Here is a 24,312-nt window from a genome sequence, read left to right as displayed (position 1 = left end):
ACTAGGAAAAACTCTACTAGCCTCGACTTACTCATATACATTTTGCAATGATCTTCTAGGCCTCAGTAAAGATATACAAGTCCTGTACTTATTGATTTGATATAAATATCGAGAAGGTGATATTAGGACACTTATTATGCATTCATTGATTTGAGGTAATTATCAAACAAATGATATAAACTACATTTTTTTAATCTTAAATATTTATATATGTCCTATAGGTTTGTCGGCAAAGCGATCCACATGTTTGTATATTTACAACTAGTGCTTACAAAATTATCTTTCACACTTGAAGTCAGAATGCAAATATAAACCAAGGTATATTTTATTTGTCTACACATACCTGATATCTAGGTTAAAAAATTTAAATCGAAGTATCACAAAATTAATGACTCCAATTATATTTATTGGCTAGGAAATACGTAATATTGACAGCCAATAAATACGTAAAAATTGACATTTTAAAACATTCAGAAGTACTATGAATCTGTACAAAATGGAGAAAACAAAGTCAATCACCACCCACTTCCGTACTTTATTAATTTGTCTATTGAGAGATTAATTATAGATAATACAATATTAATTAATCCAAGTTCTTGTGTTAAGTACATGGGATTTATCTTGGAGTATATATATTTTTAGATTACCAACTTTTTTTTCTTCTCCTTTTCCGGCCAGAAATATAGTATATTGACCTTGCCGACTTTGTAATTAACTGTGATGTTCACTTAATTGATTAGTTAATCTCAAGTCAACTTATATTATATCTACTAATTTTTCATCTCTATCCCTTTTGTATTATATCTTTAATATATCATGTAACACAAATTTTTTATAGTATTTTAAAGTAAAATTAAAGCATCACCAACTTTAAGATGGCACGAGGGAAGATTTATTTTTACCATCGTCTCAATCTATTGCAATATTTTAAATTTTCTTAAACTATTTAATGTTAAGTTGATTATCTCTTCGCTAATATGGAAAAGTAGGCGTTGTTTCCTAATTCAAAAGGATTAATATTTTCTAACTCAATTGTCATGATCAGTTGAGGCAAATTGCATTTACCAGACAACTTGGATTATGAAAAAAGAAAAGCAACGTGAGTAGGATTATGCATAATTTTTAGAGATAAGTGTCAAAAACACATCTAAATTATCTTTTTTTTTGAGTTTCTTACCTAAACTATTGAAAGTGTGAATTTCATATCTAAACTATCACTTATTAGTTTGAAAAATACACTTCAGTGGAGTGTGTAGTACACTCTATCTATTTTTTTGAAATTTTTTTGAATTTTTTTTGCCACATGACATTACACAAGGATAAAATATTTTACCTTAACAAAAATTAATAAACTATTAATATTAGTTAAAAGTGAAAGACTAAAGTATTTTTACCCAAAAAAAGAAAATACTTTTAAAAAAAAGAAATTATTTTTAAAAAAATAAAAATTTAAAATATTTTGCTCATGCACTCCATCACCCCCCTCCCCATATCCCCGTCCTTTTATTTTTTAACTTTTTTAAAATTTCTTTTTTAAAATATTTATAAAAAATTCACACTTCACCCCCTCCCCCACTCCATCCTCAAAATTGTTATTATTTTTAGTTTTTTAAAAGATAAAATTACACTCACCCTATCAAACCCTCCACTCTTAATATATATATATATATATATATATATATATTATACTTTGCTCATTTTGTGTTAGATATGTACATATATTTTTAGAAAAATATTTTTTTCTACTTGCGTACCAAATATAACAGAAATAAAAATTTTATTTTAAAAAAAGTCTTGCGGCCAATAAAAAATACTTTTCTAGTATATATCTAACACAAAACTAGAAAAAAAATTTGAAAGCGGAGGGTTGGGTATGGCAGGGTAAAATGTTTCTTTTATAAAAAAAATATCTATATTATTATTTGAAGGGGGAAGGGGGTAAAATAAGAATTTTTTTAAAAAATTATATAAAAAAAATTTAATAAATAAAAATAAAACTAAAAAATTGGGGGGTGGGAGAGGGGGAGGTATGGTGAGAGAAATTGATGGAGTGAGGTAAGAAAAATATTTATATTTTATTTTATAATTTTTTTTGCCTGGAGATAGTAATATTTTAATTTTTAATTTTAACTAATTTTATTAATTTACTTAAGTTTTGTTAATGTGGAATGTTTTGTTCTTGTGGAGTGTGATGTGACAATTTTTTTAAAATGAAATAGAGAGTGCGTGTTGTCAAAGATTTGAACAATGAAAATAGATGGCGAGTGCCTGATCGTATTGATCAGGTCATGTAGGAACAAGGTTCAAGTCTACCAGTCTGTTAGGATGTCTCCGTCGCTGACGTTTGTCAAGCAGGCCACGTGGATTGGCCGTAGTACATATTATGAAAGTGGAATAAAAAAATATGTGTTTTTCTCAAACTAATAAGTGATAGTTTAGGTATGAAACTCACACTCCAATATATATATATATATATATATATATATATATATTATATTCAACTCTTACATATTCAATTTTTTTTCTTCATATTTGAGTATAGAAAATTGTAGGCTCATAAGCTGGAATTAATAGGTTTAGTACTTAAGCTCTTAGGTGCAAGTTGCTCTTACTTAACTAATTGACCTTTTTAGGTTTAAGCTAGGTGTCTGGTTAGGGAACACTTGACTTTATGTTATAAAAATGGCTCTAAAAAGTTGTAGTTTTAACAATTGTCGTTGTTTAGGCATTGTATATTATCCAAAAGTCGTTGTTTACACATTGTATATTATCCACATTATTATGTTGTGGAACCCCTTGATCTCCATTAATTTAAAGTCTTGACTAATACTCACACAACTAACATATAATGTTTTGGGGGGGAAAAAATAATCATGTTTGCATCAATCTAATGTTTTTTTTAGGAAAAAAAGAAATGGATGCATGAAACACTCTTTTCCCCATTAATATGTCTACCTATTATTCCTTCCCCCCCCCCTCCCCCTTTTTTTAAAAAAATTCAATTACCCAGATTAAAGTCTGGATCGGTTGTATTCAACAAAAAGGGACAGAGGGGGACTGAGTCTAATCTCAATACAACACTATCAAGCTAAAAAAAAGATGATGATATAATATCATCGAAAACTCCGCACAAATTTTTCCCCTTTTTCCCTTTAAATTACTTATAAGGATTCAAACTCTTGTATTTCTTTTAAACTATTCTAAAATATGATTTTTTAAGACAAGGATCTCTATTGGAAATAATCTATCTACTCTATATAGGTAGAAGAAGGTCTGTGTGCCCCTCACTCTAACTCAGCTTGACGGCCTATAATGAATTTTTTGTTGTTGTTATTGATTCGATCAAAATTACAATTATAGTAACCTATATTTCATTACATTTTGTCATGAGTACTAACTCTGACATTTAGTTCTTCCCCTGACATTTTATCGTATGAACAAACAGTAGATTTTGGAGTTATATATACTTAACCAGATTTGCATTAATTAGTTATGTCATCAAAGATAAAAAAAAATTCATTGGTTAGACCATTTTAACTCCTGAAGTATTTTATGGATGAGAACATTCCAAAATTTCAAAGTAGCAATTCAAATTTTTAGCTAGGTGGCCAAGAAAAAAATCACCTACTATCACCGATGTACAATAAATATATAAGTTTAAGAAAGTTCAAATACGAGAATTCTAATAATTCTCGCATCCCATCTTTTTTTCACTTATGCATAATAATGAAAGGGAAAAAGCATTTCAATTCACGCATATTCTTCCGAATATAGTACGAATAACACATAAAATAGTCAAGATTGAAACACTTAGTAAAATGTACTAACTGATCCTATCAAGATGTATATATAGATCATGTTCATGAATTAACGAAATGTGCAAAAGTTCTTAAATCACAATTGAAATTAATGTATATTTGGATCTTGTGATTTATAATCATTATTTCACTGAACGATCATATTTCCATGTACATTACCAACCAATGGGAATTAATGTGGGGATTTTTAGTTAAAGAACATTTTAAATCTCAAGTTGCTTCTAAAGAAAGGTCCTAAAAAACCTTCTGCTTTAACAAATGCGCAGATTATATTGTTTATGTTTTCAGCTTTCACCGACATATCAGTGTATTAAGTGAAAAATGATATGATAAATTGTTCGAAATTATATATTACTCTATCAAGTTTCCAACAAATTTCATAAGAATGCATGCGTTTCTAGTAGAATACATCTATCAAGTGAATACCAACTGGATTTTTTTGATATTTAATGCGAGCGCAATCGCGCACAAAAGCCAGGCGCCCTAGTGTTGGTATTCACTTGATACTAATTATAGGATCAAAAAAATAGTAAGATTTAAGAAAGGTTAATGAAAAAATATTCAAAGAATCACAAATATGTTAAATATTAATTACAAGAAATTGAAGAAAACATTATATTCACATGTATGGATCTTCTCTCTCTCTCTCTACAAATGAAGAAAAACAAATTAAAGTCAATCAGCATCTTCCCTTTTGATCACCACTCCAAATCCAACCCCCCAAAAAAAAATTAGAAAAAAAGAAGAAGGTATAATTAATCAAGAAGTCATCGATCATGGTCACGCAATCCTCCGCACACTATGGATATAAGTTAAAATTATATCAAAGGAACCTTTTTTTGTCAAGAAAATATTTAGCAAAGGGGCATCTCACCAAACATATTAGTAATTTGATTAGGCTTGAAATTAGGAAATAGAGGATATTGATCACCCAAGTCTTGAATAAATCCCTCCATTGATCCAAAACCACTCAAAAATCCATTTGATGAATTTTCAATACTTCCATATATACCTTCTTCTTCATGACTACTACTTTCTTCCTCTTTCAATATCCTATAATTTTTAGTATTATCATCTTGAAGCAACATGTTCATCATCATCATGTCTTGATCTTGTTGTTGTTGAGGTGATGATTCTATCAGCTTCTTCCTCTCTTTTTTCGCCTTTTTCCCTTTGACTTCACGTTCAGCATTCTTCCCCGTTAGCCTTTGTACAAGTTCGCGAAAATTCTCTACATCTGTTTTGATGATTTCTGGTGCTATTATATGAATTATTCGTATTTTCGGCTTCAATTTGGATATTGTATGTGAATCTCTATGCATCTTATAATTGTGCTTACCACAACTTAGGCTAGTGGTTGCACTTGTGGTTATTTGCTTCATCTTAATTCTCCCTTTTGAGCAACTAAAATTTGGAATTAATTTTATTTAGAGAGAGAAATTAGAGGATATTGTTGGTATTAAATGTTGGAGTAATGGTGAGAATGTATTTAAATAGGAGGAGTGATCTCCATTTGAGGGTTGAAATTTGTTTGGTAAAAAAATATACAAGTTTTGCCTTTTGGAACCAAGAATTGGACGGCATTTTCTTATTGGAGAGGATTAAATATTGCACCAAAGTATTAAAATAGTAGTAGTAATATGATAATCCATGTTTAATTGGGATTCTCTTAATTGGTTGGTTCATTTTTTAAATTTACCAACCATATATTTCCTCTCCTTTTCCTCGAGGAATATAATATGTTGAGTCTGTGTACTGTGCTGCCATGTAATTGACCTAGGAGTAGAAAATTATTAATCTAATTCAAAAGTAATATAATCCCTTAATTATATGTTCTACAATTTCATTCTTAATAACAAATTTCTATATGCACACAAATAGTATGGCGTGTTTAAGCTTATAAATTTCAAAATTATTTTTGTTTTCTCTTAATAAACTCTACGTACATTCAAATTACACAAATCAAAATGGAGGAAGTAATATTAAGAATAGTAGCAATGTAGTTTATGATGCTCTCTCGACATGTCGACGTTATCGCTAACGGTAAAGGAAAAAGGAATCACTTTCTTATATTACGATACATCATATTGCTATTGGTAACTCAAAAAAAATTGAAATCATTTTCTTAGCTTATAGAATGTAATAAATAACTGATAAAGTTGTTGTCATATGATTTGGAGGTTATGAATTTAAAATGTGAAAGTTTTTTTAGAAATACAGGATAAAATTGTCCTCTTTCTCGAATACTACATAATAAAAGCTTAATGCACCGAATTGTCCAATATCATAAATAGTAAAGAAGGAAGAGAACCATCTTTAACAACATCAAATGCAACGACTTTGCCAGCTGCTAGGTCTACTCTTGACAACAATAATGGGATGAAAAAATCTGAAATATAGGATATTTTCCCCCCACTTGTAGGCAGTAATTAATTATTTTTTTTTACTAATTCATTTATAATATTATTTCCACGTCTTGTGAATTCATTTCTCTTTCCAACATTAGAAAGTACTCTATTATAAGCAACTTGTACTATAGCTGTCAGGAAAGTATTTGGCTTTTAATAGCACTTGTAATTGGTTACAAATTGTTATATATTTATCTAATTGACTTTTTAATTATTTCTATGTTTGGAAAAAAACAATTTAGTTTTATGCCCTCTTGGAACTATTGACTTTTTTATGTTATAATAATCTCTAAAACCGCAAGTGTCAAAAATTAAATCCAAAAAATACTTGTTAACACATTATTGTCCACATTATGCTGTTGTGGAACCGTTACATCCCCTAAAGTCTTACAACTGGAAAACATAATTAACATCTTTAATTACATCAATCTATTATATTATATATCTAATTATTTCAAGGAAAAAGATGGAATATGATTGAAACACTTAAATATTTCCCAAATTTTCAACCTAGGTACTATATATCATTCCTTTTTGCCCAAAATTACATAGTTGGTGGAACTTAATTACAGATTATTATTTTTACCTTTTAATAAAATTCTCCTTGTACAATTATTCAATTTAACTGAAATTCTAGAGGTTAGAATACCTACCTACTGTTGGAATAATGCCAACATTGGTGGTAAACCATAATTGAGATTTCTAGATTCTCTTTTAAATTAAATTAGAGCAATATATATAGAAAAACAAAATTCTTTCTTTATTTTCCTGTTTATGTAGCTGGATAAGATGGATCAAAATAATCAATATTTTACGTGACTAGCTAGGAAGTGGGAGACAAGAACTACTAATACATACTAATTTATTTAATTTTGCAAATTGATACATGAAATTCTTGCAGCTTCATATCATGATATCAGATCAAAGAAGTGCTTTGCACCTCCAATTAGGGAATAATAATATATGTAGACCATAAGGAATATTTAATAATCAAAGCTGATTACTTGACAAAAATAAATAATTTATGGATTTTTTTTGTAATAATTAAGATGTGGCTGATGTTAAATTGATGACGTTCTTGGCTCTCTGTATTTTTAATTAACTAGTCTACCTATAATGCAAGTGTATCGATAAGTAGAGTGATGGAGGGAAGGTCTACACGTTCTAGGAATTGCTATTAATTTTATTTGGAGAAAAAACCTTTTTGGAAAAGATGATGTACAAAAAGAGTAAGTTGCATTTAATTTTTTTTAGAAAAAAAATATTCTTGATAGAAAGCTTAGGTATTATTGTCGACACATATATTTATATGATAGAAATAGAAAAAAAAAACTTTTTGGGAAAGATGATGTACAAAAAGAGTAAGTTACATTTTTTTGAAAAAAAATTCTTGATAAAAAAGCTTAGGTATTATTGTTGGCACATATATTTATATGATAGAAATAGATATAATTGTAAGGAGAAATTTGATTAGATTCGTTATTTTCATGAGAGAAACAAATTAAAAGTTTGAAACAATATTATAAATTTCTAAAAAATGAGTTTCATAAGTGATTTTTTTACACTGATCTCCTCTGCCCTCATTTCACCCTACCCCCTCATTCCACCTTATAATGTTTGTTTAGATTATGTATAAATATTCATAACATAATATGTTTTTCTCACTACATACTATAAAATAATTGAAATAATATTATTTTTTAAGAAAATATTTTCTGTGAGAAATAGACTTGTAATTTGCAAAGGGGCCTTGTTAATTGGGCCAATTCGGCAACTTTGAAGTCTACCACTTTTTCTCCCTTTACTAGCCCAGACCATGTAAGCTCTCTAACCAAACTCACGGTCCACTTCAAGTTCTCACTTCACTAGTAATACATAGGAAAAATTACTTAAATAAACAACTTATTTTACTATATTTTGTAAAAAACAAATTACTATTTGAAAAAATTACAAAAATTCCTACTCTTTTCTATTCTATGATACATCATTTTACGTGATGTATCAGGACGTCTGATACATCACTCTACACGATGTATCGATTGGATACATCATTTACGTGATGTATCAGGACCGGATAAATCACTTTACGCTATAAATGTGATGTATCCGAATTCCTCCCAAAAGAAGGGATTTAGGGTAATTTTTTAAAAAGTAGGAATATAATATAATTGGAAAGAATCACTATAGAATTTAGGTAAAAATTACTAATATATATTCCATAAAAGAAGCAACCAAAAATATTAGGAAACTAAAATGAAAACGAAAATCTTCCCCTTTTATTCTTCACGCCAAAAAATAGAACTAATTTGCATTAAAACTTGTCAAATGAGAGCTTGATAGTGGCTGGTCGTTAGTGGCGGAGTTAAAATTTTCATTAGGGGGTGTCAAAATATAAAAAAATAAATATACAAAAAAGCCAACAAAATAAATTTTACTAATGAAAGCAAAAGATAGTTAAGTATACCTATTTGAAAGCGGTCTTTAGCCAATGAAATCGGGACATTTTTTAACTCGTGGAAAATGAAAAGGCAGAAGCGTCGGCTACTCAGTCACGAAGTAAAGTATGTATTGTTTTAGTTGTTTATGAAAAAAAGTGGATGTAATTTTTGCGACCCCTTAATTACTGTGCTAAACAGTTAGTTTGAGTCAATAAATGTCTATATTTATTTAAACTAAAATTTAAGTTAGATATAATGTAATTTTCTAGCGAACAAGAGTCACAAGGATAGTTCTGCCCCTCTAGTTGCTTCAGGGGAGTAGTGAGACATAAAATGGAGAAAACTTTTTTTTACACGGGATGTTGACACCTATACAATGAGTATATAAAATGTCTTTTCAAAAAATATTGTCCCTATATTATTGAGCATATTAATAACCTATATTTATTAATTCAACTTATTATTAATTTGATTTGATAAATTATAAAATATTATGAAATTAATATTTGATAAAAAATTGGCGGGTTAGATTATAACTCATAGTTAATAATCTTATTGTAAGCCTTGGAAACAGCCTCTGGCAGAAATACAAAGTAAGACTGCGTACAATAGACTCTTGTGGTCGGGCCTTTCCCCGGACCTTGCGCATAGCGGGAGCTTTAGTGCACCGGGCTGCCCTTTTTCTAAGCCAACCCATCATAAAAATTTCAAGGAATATCATATTAGGATGGTGCAAATTAAATCACCCAATTTTTAAAAAGTATTTGATTTATACTACAACAAAAACATACATAGTGAAATTCTACTAAGTGGAGTATGAAAGGGTAGAGTGTACGCAAATCTTACCACTATCTCAAGAAGATAAAACGACTATTTCTGATAGACACTCGCCTCACATACATCAAACTCAAGTACAAGAAAAAAAACAGTGAAGAAGCATAACTGTAAATAGCAAAGTAGTGTAGATCTAGTTTACATGAAAAATAATAACATCAGCAAATAGTGTGTTAATCGTAACACAATAAACAATATATGACAATAACTATAAAAGAATCTTCGCAAGGCAAGGCAACACTCTGCCCCTACTGACCTTCTACTCTAATACACGACCTCCATTCCTTCCTATCTAGTCATGTCATCGATAATCTAAAGTTGCGTCATATCCTGTCTAATCACCTGTCCTTAATATTTTTTTCGGCCTATCTCTACCCTTCCGCATACCCCCAACCACCAACCTCTCACGCCTCCTCACCGAGGCATCATCACACCTCCTTTTCACATGCCCAAACCACCTTAGTCTCACTTTCATCATCTTGTCCTCCATAGAGGCCACTTTCACCTTCTCTCGGATAACCTCATTCTCAAATTTGTCGCTCCTAGTATGTCCACAAATCCATCTCAATATCCTCGTCTCCGCAACATGCATCTTCTGAACATGTGCGTTTTTGACTACCAACACTCCACCCTATGTAACAAGGAAGGTCACCCTATAGAACTTACATTTAAGTTTAGGTAGTACCTTCTTATTACACAAAACTCTAGAGACAAACCTCCATTTCATCCATATTGCCCTAATGCGATGTGTGATATCATCGTCAATGTCCCCACTACCTGGATTATGGACTCAAGATACTTAAAACTTTCTCTCTTTGGGATAGTCTAAGTGACAGGCCTTACTTCCACGCCCACTTCATCTAACGCCACACTGAATTTGCACTCTATTATTTTGTTTTGGTTCTACTCAACTTGAACCTTTGGATATAGAGTTTGTCTCCCATCCTCCAATCTAACATTAACTCTGTCCAAGGTCTCATCAATCGACACTATATCGTCCGCAAATAACATACACCATGAAACCTACTTTTGAATAGACCATGTCAACTCATCCATCATGCGTGAATTTCAAGCAAAAATGATTGAATTTAGTCGGGAAAAAATGTTAATGTAAACTTTAGGAAGAAATTCCCGATCTTTAAACATTGAATATATGAAGTTCTTCTAAATTGGGTATTGTGCACTTCCTCAAGTCCATTTCAGCCCAAATAAATTTTAGGTCACTTAATGATAAATTCATTTATTAACTTAATCTATTTTGACCTACTTAAATTCGGTTTATTCCGTCTATCTGAACCCCCTCCCCCCACCCCCACCCTTGACATTACATATATATTTAATTTACAATAACAACATACCCCAGTGAACATATATAGTTAATTTATAGAATTACATTTAAATCTCAACTTGTTGCTTAATTATAGAAAATTAATATGATTTGGTGTAACACGAGATAGGTTTTTGGGCCTAGAAATAGCTTTCAGGATCAACTACGAATCTTGACTCTTGGGCTTCATCTAAATCACACCATCCCTGGATTGTTCAGATAACAACATTGCATAATGTTTGTATCGCTGACCAAATTGGATGCTGACCCACCCTGGTCCAACCTCTATTGTCACCCAATATGGTCCAAACATCTAAGAACTTGAAAATATGTAGATAGACATCAGCCAATATCCAAGTTCCATGCCTTGTCATTGTAAGTTAAAAGGAAAAAAACATGCAGCAATTAAATACGTACGTTAATAATTGTATGACACTTGTCACCTGTCGTTGTAATAATAAATACAGACATTCCTTTGTTTACGTTTGCTTGTTCACTCCCCCCCCCCCCTCCCCCGTCTATCATTTTACGGCTATTTTACTTGTGTTAAAATAACATTCATTTTTAAATATTTAGATAACTTATAATTAATAAAACTAATATAGTAAAATTATTTTATTATTTATTATTTTTTTAAAAATATGTCAAGTTAAATTTGAACAAATAAGAATTGACAATGGGAGTATTATACTAAAATTAATTTTGAGCTAAGTGTCAAAAACACACCTAAATTATTTGGAATGTGAGTTTCATATATACCTAAACAATCACTTGTTAATTTAAGAAACACAATTGAGTGGTGTGTGTAATACACTCTCGATTTTATTTAACAAAATCTTGTCACATGACATTCAACATGGATAAAATATTTCACCTTCACAAAAATTAAACAGACTATTAATATTGCTAAGGATTAAAGATTAAAGTATCACTATCCAAAAAAAAATTGATTTAAAAAATAAATAAATATATTTTTCTTACCCCACTCCACCACGTCCTCTCCCCTCCCCTCCTCCCTAATTTTATTTTATTTTTTAAATTTCTTTTATAATTTTTCTAAAAATATCTTACTTCAACCCTCCCCCCCCCCCAAAACCACCCACTCCTTCCCAATTTTTTTTGATATAATTGTTGTTCTTAAAAAAGATAAAATAATATACCCTAATCCATCTAACCCTCCGCTTTTAATTTTATTTTTTTATTTTATATTAAATATATACATATGCTTTTAGAAAGAAAAAAATTTATTTGCGTATCAGAACTAAAATAAAAATTTTATTTTAAAAAAATCTTAGGCAAGTAGAAAATACTTTCCTAAGAACATACCTATACATTTAACACAAAACGAAAAAAAAATTGGGAGCAAAGATTAGATGAGGTGGGGTAGAATTTTCTTTTAAAATAAAAATAATATCTAAAATTTTTTTTTGAAGGGGATGGAGATGAAGATAGATTTTTTAATAAAAAAATTATTAAAAGAATTTAAAATATTAAAAAAAATTGGGGGTTGGGGGGAGGGGTTGGGGACGAGGGTACAGTGGGAGGAAGTGGTGGAGTGGGGTAAAAAGAATGTTTTAATTTTTTTTGTTTTTTGGATAGTGATAATTTAATGTTTAACTAATACTAATAATTTATTTATTTATTGTCAAGATAGAATGTTTTATCCATTTGGAGTGTTATGTATAAATTATTTTTATATAAAAGAGAGAGTGTAGTACATACCATCAAGAAAGTGTGATAAAAGAAAGAAGTGTATTTCTCAAATTAATAAATGATAGTTTAGGTATGAAACTCACACTTCCAATAATTTAGATATGAAACTAAAATAAAAATTGATAGTTTAGATGCGTTTTTGACACTTCACTCATTAATTTTCATACTTATTTGTCCAATTTATTATTTTAAAAATAGGCATGTACATGGCTAACTTTCCCTCTCAATTTATATGACACATACGGAATTTGGAGAGTCAACTAATTTTAATATAATTGTTAGATAATTTAAATTGATAATTATTGTGATTTACAATACTTTTGACATAATTTTAAAATAATATATGTTACTCACTTTGTTCGAATGTATGTGGCACTAGTAGAATTTCGGGAGTCAATCAAATTTTAATATAATTGTTAGATATTTTAAATTATTAATTATTGTGATTTATAACACTTTTAACATAAATTTAAAATAATATATGTTACTCACTTTGTCCAAACACACTGATAGAATTTCAAGAGTCGATCAATTTCTTTATGTCTTTAACTTTTTAAGTTAGTTATTGTGATTTCTATTACTATATATTTATGTCATTTTTAAATAATATATTTTACTTCCCCTATCTCAATTTATGTATCACTGATAGAATATTAGGAGTCAACCAAACGTTTTATATGTTTTTTAAAATTTTAATTTGTTAATTATTGTGACTTATAATATCTTTTACGCAATTTTCAAATATTATATGTTACCTCTTCTTTCCTAATTTATATGGGACTAATAGAGTTTTGAGAGTCAAACTTTTTATGTCTTTTAAATATATTAAATTGCTAATTATTGTGACTTATAATACTTTTTACATAACTTTTAAATAATCTATAGTACTCTATTTTTCCCAATTTATGTGGGAAAAATAGAAGTTCAAGAGTCAACTAAAAATTTTCATATATTTTTTTAAATATTTCAAATTATTAGTTATTGAGATTTATAATATTTTTTACATCGTGTTTAAATAATATATGTTACTTCTTATGTCTAAACTTATGTGACATTGATAAAATGTCAAAAATCAAATAAATTTTTTATGTATTCAAATATTTTAACTTGTTAATTATTGTAATTTATAATATTTTTATATAATTTTAAATATATACAAAAATTAAAATAAACAAATTAAAATGATAAAAATGTAAAAAAATTACCAAACTACTCTTACATGCCAAAGAAGGCATGATCTGTTGCCTGCTTTGGCATGTAAAGTCCCTCTTATAATATAGGTAATTATGAGTCTACGATTGAACTTATATTTATTTCCATCCCAAAGTTTTTTGTCACTTTCCAAATAAATTTCGACCAACCTATCGAAACACCTTCTTTCTTGTACGTTTTGATGCAACAAATTTATCAACATGCTATTGCACGTTTAATTGTTAAACTAGATTTAAATATATTTAGGTTTAAGTAAGAACTAATTTTAATATTTTACTCTGATTTAACCCGAAACTTTAACCATCAAATTAGCTATTGATAAAAGCAAACAAATTAACAAGAAAATAATATGGACATATATAATTCAATTAATATATATAGGTCCAAGTACATATATCTATTCAGATGTTCAATAAACAAAATCTTTACGATACATAATGAATTTGTAATTTAAACCTAGTTAAAAGGAAATGAAAAAACCTATATCAAATTCACTCCAAATAATCTGATTTAATTATGTGTCTTTGAATAACTTGAATGACTTAGAAGAGGTCAAGTCCTTGAAATTAGTTGGAGATAGCTCACCGCCGGCAGGTAAGTCGGCGAGTGCGGCAGCCATCCGGCGAATGCTGACTGAACGAGCCGTTTTGAAGCTGTAAGATCTTTGCGTCTTGGAGAATACATTTGAAGACTTTGATAAAATCAAATAAACCAAAGCTTGGACCAAAACAAAGAGACCTACTTTTACCAACATATTTTCATCAATCTCCATATTGTTTTAGAGCTAATATATGAATTTGAAGAGAGTTGAATGAGAAAGTTGTATGGAATTAAGAGGAGATTAATTTTAAAAGTGAAAGGAGAATTTGAGAGAAAATGGTAGGTTGGAGACTTATATATATAGAGGGAAAAAAGTATGAGGAATTGAATTAGCTAGCGTGTGACTTTCAAATTAAGTGGCAATTTGATTTTGTCTTTGACACGTTGAATACCTTATCAAGCAAATTAGCGGCTGCATGGAATTTTCCATGCTACGGTCTTAAAGTACTCAACACACTTCTAGAGCCCAAATGATATATTATACTATTCCTTTTGGAGCCAAAATTTTTATTAAGGGGTATTAAAATATAAAATAAAAAAATATATATTCCTATCAATATAAAAAATCAACAACATCAAATAATTTTTGCAACCCCTTAACCACTACTCCTCACCAGAGGGTGGCTCCTTCCATTTCATTTTACTTCATCAGATTTTTAATTAAAAAAAAAACTCAGAAATATGAGTATCGAGAAACAGAATATAGTCACCAATAAGGTGAGAAGAAGATGTCACAACTCCTAAAAGAGGATTCTGGAAGATTATATGGTAAATAAATTTTCAACGATTTGGAAAATGTTAATTGTCTCTTAGACATTTGGACCCCTGTTGAACAACATAGTACTATTGATCTCAATAATTATCAACATGATCATATTCAATCTAGAAAGTAATTTTACTTGAACCGTCCGTTTGGACCAAATAGGACTACTAAAAAAACTCAAAATTGACGACATTTTTTTGAAGAATTATAAAATAACAAGTTCAATTTCACAAATTTATGTTGGTGGTGGGAAAACATGAGCTCTGAGATAAAATACACAAATAAAGTGTTTGAATGGGAAATCAAATAATTTCCATGAAATGGGATTTGCTTGACCATCACAATTTAATAACAGAAAGGTCCTTAATAAAATAAAACAATAACACTTTTAAACAGTCATGGATTGCTTTAACGTCTAAATTGCCGCATAATTTAAAATTGTTGCGTAGCAATCAACTTACGTGTTATCTATGCAGAAAAATTATCACGTGAACTTAGTTATGTACACGTATATATTATTATATATTACGTATACTTAACTTAAACTGGATGGCTTCAAGGAGCGGATAAAATGAAAGCTTCCATGAATTTCGTGACCATCAAGATGAGTCATGTTTTAGACTGGCTACTGCTAATTTTTTAAGCTTAATATATTGTTTTATAGTGATCAAATTTAATGATCTGATTTTACTTTTTAAAATAAATTGTATGGGAGTTGGAAGAGGAGTTGGTATAAGATTTATAAATAGTAAAATAATAATTACTTAATTGATTAAATAAATAGGCAAGGACGTACCTAACTCTTAAAAGTCTTGTTTAATTAACGAAGGGTTGTAACACAATATATATATGTCACGCTCTAACACAAGTTCAGAGAAATCGAGTGTACCTGTTGCAAAATATGGGTGAAAATTGACAAATTCCTAGTATCAAATAGATGGTCGAGTTAATTAAATTTAGAAAATTAAAATGAATCTACCAAGAATCTGATCTGATCATTCAAACATTTAAAGTTTATTTGAGAACACGTGTAGACGTTGAAATTTTATGGGACTTTATAAGAAGTATTCAATTTTAATTAGGATTTTTGGAGGCTAATTTATCTTGATCTGTAGCTCATGCCAATATAAAGGATAATATTTTCTCTTGAATAGAGATCTCGAATATTCCATAACTCTTAGGTATTCATAAGGAATTAGGAAGATATCAAATATTGTCTTTCTCAAAAAAAAATCTCAAATATCCTATAAATTCTTGGGTGTACCTACTGGGTGCGCCAATTTTTTGCAACAAATTTTAAAGTAATAAAAAATAAATTGCAATCACAAATAAAATGTGAAGAAACATAATTTTATTGATAAAATATGTGTGTATAAATTTGTTTGTTCCCTTGATTCTTCTCTCTGAATTTGCTCTATGATTCGAGCCCCATTATAAGTGGCGTATTTCTCGAACGTAGGATAATTTGGACTTGATCTCAATGGAAAGATTTGTGCATCTTCTTGAAATATTCGATTATCTAGAAAAATCTGGCATATTTTGATCTCTTTATGAATATCTCTAGAGTTTATGAGATTTCTGAGATTGCTTTGAGAAAGATAATATTTGATGTTTTTATGATTTCTTTGTGAAAACCCAAGAATTTATGGAATATATAAGATTTTGATTTGTATGAATACTCAAGAGTTTATGGGATATTCGAGATTTTGATTTTTATGAATACCTAAGAGTTTATGGGATATTCGAAATATCTTTTCAATGGAATATATTATCCTTTATATAGTAATGAACTAGAATTTAGAATTAAATAGCCTCCAAAAAATCCTGATTAAAATTATAGAGTCTCAATTATAATTGAATACGTCTTGCAGCGTCTTAATAAATTTCTATATCTACATGTTGTAGATAAGAGGAAAGGATGGGGACTTAATGGACCGGGTAGGGCAGGAGATACTTAAACGATGGGTCAAAACTCAAAATCTTAGTAGATTAAGGCGTAACTCATACTAACCCACCCCATAATACAGACCAAAGTAGTTGAGCAATGACAGTTCTAGGATCGTGATTGAGCCAGCGTTTTGCTCCCTTGTGATAGTAGTGTAAAATAACTTTTGTCCACGACATATTAATTATTAGACAAAAAGCATCAACAACTAGAAGTAGTACACATCAAAATCCAATTTTAAATGATTAATTAGTCGTGTTGCAAATTTATCCACCTTTTGAATTATTTCATCTATTTTAAAATTTTTCACGGTTTTCACTTCTTCAGAATATTTAAATAAGTGAAGTTGAAAATTATTTTCTATTTTATTTTTATTTCTCTTTTTTTCCTTTTTTTTTCTCTCCCTGTTTTTTTTGTTTCCTGCTTTTTTTTTGTTGCTATTTTTTCTCTTTTTTTTATTATTACAAGAAAATTGTCTAGCTATTTCAAATTAAAATTTCAACTACTATGCTGAGTACATGCCCATTTAATTTTGTTCCAACCGTGATAAAGCTTACTAGAGGTGCATGTGCTTGTTGTAGCGTCTTGTCCCATGTATAGATCGATGTAGTGTATATAAATTTGTTCGAACATCAACCAATGAGAAATCTAGAATATATATATATATATATATATTAGCTATTCAATGTAATTTTTCGATGAAGAAACACCTCTTAAGTATATGTGACTCCGCCATTGACACCGACATCATAAAATATATCTAAAATTTGAGAAAATTGCAACTTTTATAATTCAAAATGCATGTAGTTTAGAATTTCTAAGTTCAATTTGAAAAAATAAATCAATCCAATACCAAACAAAAAGGTAAGACCAATTGAGATTGAGAGACTATATGTTACCACGTAACATGAAATTAAACACACGAATTTTCTTAATAGTTACCAAATGACATATGCTAAATGCTTAAAAATCTTATCAACCCAAAATAATCAATAGTTATGGGCTAATTATGGCATCTTAAAAAGGGAGATAACGACTAGTACTCATCCAACCTCCATAATTGCCATTTGCAAATTAAGAACCACATGTAGGCCAAGGGTGCTATTTTTATTTTTTTTGATCAATTAGTGGCCCTCTTGATATATATATATACACACACACCAGTCTTGATTAAATAATGTGTTTCACACTTAACCATTTTTAGTACGTCGCAATTATCCTACGAACGTAATTAATTATCCTATCATTAAAAGGGAAAAATAAAATATAAAGACCTTACCATCGGAAATTTAAATTTAATCAAGAGTAATCGAAACACGGAGTTTAAATTCTTGCAATAACCAACCAACTTATAATTTACAAGAATTAAAATGAGAATATTATCCCAAATTCTCACCAACAAAATTGATTTAACTATCCATGAACAAAAATCAAAGAATAAAATAAAATAAAAGCTAACGAAAGGAAAACAAAATATAAAAATCTATGCCTTGTGATCTCTATCGAGTACTTCTTTGAATAACTTGAACGACTTAGAAGAGGTCAAGTCATTGAAGGAAGAGGGAGATGGCTCACCGCCGACAGGTAAGTCGGCGAGTGCGGCGGCTATCCTGCGAATGCTTAAAGAACGAACTGTTTTGAAGCTGTATGATCTTTGTGTCTTGGAGAATATGTTGGAAGATTTTGATAGAATTAAATAAACCAAACCTTGGACTAAAACAAAGAGACCTACTTTCATCAATATATTTTCATCAATCATCATTATATTGTTGTTGTAATTTCTATAGAGCTAGATTCTTGAAAAACAAATAGATGAATTTTTTGAGAGACAAAAGAAGTTGTAAAGAAGAATTAGAGATAATGTATGAGAAAAATGGTACGTAAAAGATGTGTATATATAGAAGAAAAAACAAGAGTGAAACTTGTGACTTTCAAATTAGACAGCCTCTTAAAAAAATAATAAATAAATAAATTAGGCGGCCTCTTTGACGTGGCAGGTGCCAGCTCAGCTATTGACATGGTGAAGAAGCAACTTATCAAGTAAAGCAATGGGCTTCGCGGAAATTTTCATGATATTTGAACACATGTTTTCTCAATCAAATTATTAAAATAATATAAAAATAAAATTGTTGAAAAAATTAACAAGAATTTTCTCTTGTCCCTTCTAAGAAACAAGAAAATAAAGAAATAATTAATTACGGAATTTTCTTTTTGTTTTTCTGGAAGAGGCTAATTATATTGAAAATATGTGCAAATAATGAAATAAAGTGCCCAATTTAATGAGTTGATAAAATGGGATTACTTGACCATCAAGACCAATAACAGAAAGTTCCTCAATAACAATAAGTAAACTTTTTAACAGCCATTTGTTGCTTTAACGCATAATTAAATTGCCAAACTGTTTAAAATTGCTTCAAAGAGTGGATAAAATGAAGTCCATTGAACATGCATCCATTTCATCATGGATTACGGTGACCACTAATTTTATTAGCTTAAGATATTGGTCTAGTTGCCACGGTCCAAGTTTTTTTCTCCCCCCCCCCCCCCCCAAACAAGTAGGTATTTGTATTTGTAGACATCGAAATTTTATATAATTTTATAAGACTAGTTCAATCTATCATGTTAGGATTTTTGAAGGCTACTAGCTGTATCGGTCTATCTTAAACCCTATCTTACCCTTATATTAAGAATAACATATTCTCTTGAAGAGACATCTCGAATATCCCATAAACTCTTGGGTATTCATAAAGATCAAGATCTCGAATATCCATAAACTCAATTCCAAAAAACCTTGGGTATTCATAAAGAGATCAAATATTATTTTTCCCAAAGCCTATCCGATGATCAAATATATCGCAAGGAGGTCCAAATCAGCCTACATTCTAGAAATACATTACTAACGGTCATTGGATCACCGGAAAAATTTAGATGAGAAGAATTAAAGGATACACAGACTTGTACTCACAATCGTGATGAATAAAATCACTTTATATTTATTTATTTATTTTGTGATTTCAATTTATTTTTCATACTTGAGAAAATTTGTTACAAACAGCAGGCGCAACCGACTATTTTACATGGTCACATGCTCCCTTAAGTAGACGTGTTTGATTGATCAGAGAGTTTAAGAGAAATGTAATTAAATATTGTGATTTAAAATAAATTATTAATATTTATTTAATTAAATTATTTTTTAAGGGTAAAATAATGATTTTATCATTTGCTAAGAAATTTCAACATTAGCTAAATGCAAAACTTGACCCGAAAAAACAAAGTCTTTCCTAATCTATCTTATAATATTTTTAAAAATTAAATTATTAATAAAAAGAAAATATACTAATAATATTAGGACAGATTAAAGAGAGTCAAATTTTAACGAGTTAGATTTCCGGATAAAGTTAATAAGATATCGTGAGCATATTTTCAACACTAGTCTTGGTCAGTTCAACATCCAATGGCATATCTCCGGCATATAAAAATATAACAACAGGCCTAAAGTCATAAGCCACTAAAATGTCAAAGGTATACATGGCATATGGGTCATGAATTTCTTATAAAGAATCCATGTAAATTTGTTTTGGATTAATGAAGATGAGATTGAAATGTCGTGTTCAATTAATTCCGAAAGTAAGTTTACCCAAAGATTATTGAACCAACCATTTTAGGAGAGGCAAGGACTTATAATGTAAGATATATTAAATTACTGATTTGATGTATCTAAGTTGGTTGAGTTCTTAAATTACCTCAAATTAATGTTCGAAATACTTTAAATTAATTCAAAAATGATTCAATAAAACACAAAAGTACCACACTTTGAATTTGAACATACAAGCAAATTAAACTCGAGTCACATTAATTTGCTACTGCACTAAAAACATTTTTTAGAGGATAGGAATTTGATAGGAAAGTATACGTTATTTTAAATAAAATGGTACTCACACACTAAATGTCGCTTTGGCCGAGTGGTTAAGGCGTGTGCCTGTTAAGTACATGGGGTTTCCACGCGAGAGTTCGAATCTCTCAGGCGACGTTCTCTCTTTTCTCTTCTTTTTCCGCATATAATAATTTTTCTATTTCTTTATTATGGGACATTCTTTCTGTCTAGATTTCGTTTAATGTTGTATATGTTTATGCAAATCTCATCTGAAGATGAGTATTTTATTTACTAGTGATATCTAAATTTAATATTTTTGATTTTTTCATTCATTCATTTTTTATGATTTGGGTATATTTTACTCCCATTCTTCAGATCTCTCTTTGTGAAACCAGCTGAATAAGTTGTTGTTTGACTTTTTTGAAATTGCAGAGGTAACATTTTTCAGAATATAATGAAATGTTTTTCCCTTTCCAACTGTGAATATGAAGAAAGCATTTTTTTTCTTTAAAAACTTTTATCAATTAGGATGTAAAAATACAGAACAAAGCACACCACACGGTAACAAAACAAGCATATTATTGAAGTTGAAACAACAGAAAAAAACAACTTGTTGCTACACAAATCGAAAGCGGTTAATTATATACTAGGCAGGAAGCTTAGAAGCTTCGAGATCAGCAGCTTGCTTGATCAAACTCTGTTCACTATCATCAAGAGCCATTTGAATCGGCGACGAACCGAGTCCATCGGCGATCGCCAGCATAATTTTCCTCATCTCATTCCCAAATTCCTCCCGGTCCACGTTACCGTTGTGATCGCAATCGAACTTCTCGAATATGGAATCGTAGAGGTTAGTGAGTTCCTCCGGCGTGGAGGCGACGTCAACGCCGAAGTGAGACTCGATGAGACGGAGAGATTCGAACGCTTTGCGAAGCTCAGATCGGGACAAAACGCCGTCGTTATTCAGGTCCAAATCGGTAAATCCTTTCTCAATTGACTTTGCGAAAGCAGCTTCGTCGTTGACGAAATCTCGAATTGTTGATCCGTCGATGATCACCACTCCCATTTTTATTTTTGGAAGTGTTTGAGAAACTATTCAAATGATTATCAGGTTACTGTTAGTGATGTGGGGAAATTGGAATAGAATTTATGGCTAGGGAATTATGCCAATTTGTTAAATAAAGATATTCTTTTCGAGAGGATAAACAATCGACGGATGCCTTGTCATTCCAGCACGAATTTATCATTTTATGCCACGTGGTTCTCTCCCTTGATTTTCTATTATTTATTTATTTTCGTTTTATTATATGAGGAAATATTTGTTCTAAGAAGAATATGTGCAATGACTAATGAGGATTGAGGACGACCACTACTTTTATCATCAATACATATTTATTATTGACAAATATTTACAAAAATTATATATAAAAGTCTGTGTAAGTACGGATTTAATAAATATTATTTTATTTATTACATTTTATGTGAATACGAATAGAATTATGAGAGTTAATCAAATTTTTATATAATTTTTAAATATTACAGTACTTCTAACACAATTTTTAAATAATATATATTACTTATTTTGTCGTAATTTATATGACACATGTGGAACTTTGAGAGTCAGCCAAATTTTCATATGCCTTTAAAAGATTTTAAGTTGTTAATTATTGTCATTTATAATGCTCTTAATTAATGTAATTTTCAAATAATATATGTTCCTCTCTCGCGCGCACGTGGCACGTGTGAAAATTTGAGAGTTAATCAAATTCAATCTGTTTTTTTAAAAATATTTTTAAGTTGTTAATTAATTATTGTGATTTATAATACCCTTAACGTAATTTTCAAATAATATATGTTATTCCCATGTCCCATTTTATGTGGCACAGTTGAAATTTTGAAAGCTAATCAAAGCTTAATTTTCAAATAATATATGTTACTCCCTCTGTCTCAATTTATGTGGCACATGTGAAATTTGAGAGTTATTCAAATTTTTAATATGTTTTTCAAATATTTTAAATTGTTAGTTATTGTGATATATAGTACTCTTAACATAATTACGCAATTTTTAAATAACATATCATAATATTATCTTTTTGTAATTTTTAAATACATAATATAATATAAAAAAAGTAAGATAAATAAATTAATATAAAAGAAATATTAAGTATATAAATATAAAAAATTAAAGAAGAAGGGCAAATCAGTCAAATGATCAACTGACCCTAAACTCCTCTATTCGCTTCTATAATATAGTTAAATATTATTAATAATTTATTCAACTCCCACTTATTTGGTAAATAAACGTTCACAAAGATATATTTTTCTAGTTAAGAATTCATTTACTTTAACAATAATTTTGAACATTGTGAAATTTAGTGAAAAAAACTGGTCAAATTATTTTTTCAAACTTGAAGTTCATTTCCAATTATTATTTTTTTGGAATCAGTCTGATGTATAATTTATATTCAAACACAATTTGATATTCTAAATATATTATTCAAAATCAAGTTAAAATTTTTTTGTTACTTTATCGAAATGTCATATATATACAACTCTTAGATTAAATTAGCATGTTTTAGCCAAATAAATATTTAGCAAGAAAGTCTAAAAAGAATTGATATTTAATAACCATCACAAAAATAAGGAAGGAAATTTATATTCACATCCATCTCTTTTCAAATTATTTTTCTTTAAAATATAAAAAATATTTAGTACCATCTCCTTCTTCTAACTTCCACCATTGCTCCTTACAACTAGTAAAATGTTTATTTTGTTAGAAAATGGATGTCTATTTTCCTATGGGACCCACCCACTTGGAAAATATATAGACAAAGCCAAATTGCCATTTTCTACACTTGTAAATTGCCCACTTTTCGTGGCAATTTGCATATCTATTCTATCTATATATATATATGGCATCTTTGGCATTAAGGAATGACACAGATACAGATACATACAGATATATAAAACTCTCTCTGATTTCTATCTTTCTCTTGTTATATTTTTCTTTTTTTTGTGAAGGTAATTTATTTTATATTTATTTTATATCACGTTATCAGCACGAGACTTCAGCTATTGTTAAAAAAGTAACAAAAAGGGTAAGAATTTTATTTTTCTTACAATGTTTAATATTTCCAAAACTTGAATTTGTTGCTCTTGATATTTCTGGAAAAAGCTACTCATCATGGGCACTTGATGTCAAAATTCATTTAGAATCGATGGGTCTGGCAAACACCATCAAAGATGAAAATATGGCATCTAGTCAAGACCGTGCAAAAGCCATGATATTTCTTCGCCACCATCTTGACGAGGGCTAAAATTACAATATCTCACATTAAAAGACCTTCTTAAATTGTGGAATTTTTTTAAAAAAAGATATG

General features: G+C 29.4%; 3 protein-coding genes and 1 non-coding gene across 4 annotated transcripts; 1 reads left to right on the top strand and 3 right to left on the bottom strand.

Moving 5' to 3' along the window:
- Nucleotides 1–4,447: 4,447 nt before the first annotated feature.
- LOC129884843 (VQ motif-containing protein 25-like) lies at nt 4,448–5,314 on the bottom strand. Its single transcript, XM_055959121.1, has one exon. The coding sequence runs from the start codon at nt 5,198–5,200 to the stop codon at nt 4,673–4,675; it is 528 nt and encodes a 175-aa protein (XP_055815096.1). The 5' UTR covers nt 5,201–5,314; the 3' UTR covers nt 4,448–4,672.
- A 13,050-nt stretch (nt 5,315–18,364) lies between these two features.
- On the bottom strand, nt 18,365–18,905 carry LOC129884842 (uncharacterized). The gene has a single exon (XM_055959119.1). It carries the CDS (start codon nt 18,818–18,820, stop codon nt 18,542–18,544), a length of 279 nt encoding a protein of 92 aa, XP_055815094.1. The 5' UTR covers nt 18,821–18,905; the 3' UTR covers nt 18,365–18,541.
- A 2,101-nt stretch (nt 18,906–21,006) lies between these two features.
- Nucleotides 21,007–21,088, top strand: TRNAN-GUU (transfer RNA asparagine (anticodon GUU)). Its single transcript has one exon. It is a non-coding gene; the product is annotated as a tRNA-Asn (tRNA).
- A 406-nt stretch (nt 21,089–21,494) lies between these two features.
- On the bottom strand, nt 21,495–22,139 carry LOC129884841 (uncharacterized). The gene has a single exon (XM_055959118.1). It carries the CDS (start codon nt 21,996–21,998, stop codon nt 21,579–21,581), a length of 420 nt encoding a protein of 139 aa, XP_055815093.1. The 5' UTR covers nt 21,999–22,139; the 3' UTR covers nt 21,495–21,578.
- Between the last annotated feature and the right edge of the window lie 2,173 nt (nt 22,140–24,312).

The sequence above is a fragment of the Solanum dulcamara genome, chromosome 4 (assembly GCF_947179165.1).
Source record: "Solanum dulcamara chromosome 4, daSolDulc1.2, whole genome shotgun sequence".
Classification (NCBI taxonomy): Eukaryota; Viridiplantae; Streptophyta; class Magnoliopsida; order Solanales; family Solanaceae; genus Solanum; species Solanum dulcamara.
Note: the sequence above shows the minus strand (reverse complement) of the source record. Positions and strands in the feature narration are given on the sequence as shown.

What these genes read in the sequence shown, in the direction of transcription:
- LOC129884841 (XM_055959118.1), bottom strand. Translation starts at nt 21,998, where the DNA reads ATGGGAGTGGTGATCATCGACGGATCAACAATTCGAGATTTCGTCAAC.
- LOC129884843 (XM_055959121.1), bottom strand. Translation starts at nt 5,200, where the DNA reads ATGAAGCAAATAACCACAAGTGCAACCACTAGCCTAAGTTGTGGTAAG.
- LOC129884842 (XM_055959119.1), bottom strand. Translation starts at nt 18,820, where the DNA reads ATGATGATTGATGAAAATATATTGATGAAAGTAGGTCTCTTTGTTTTA.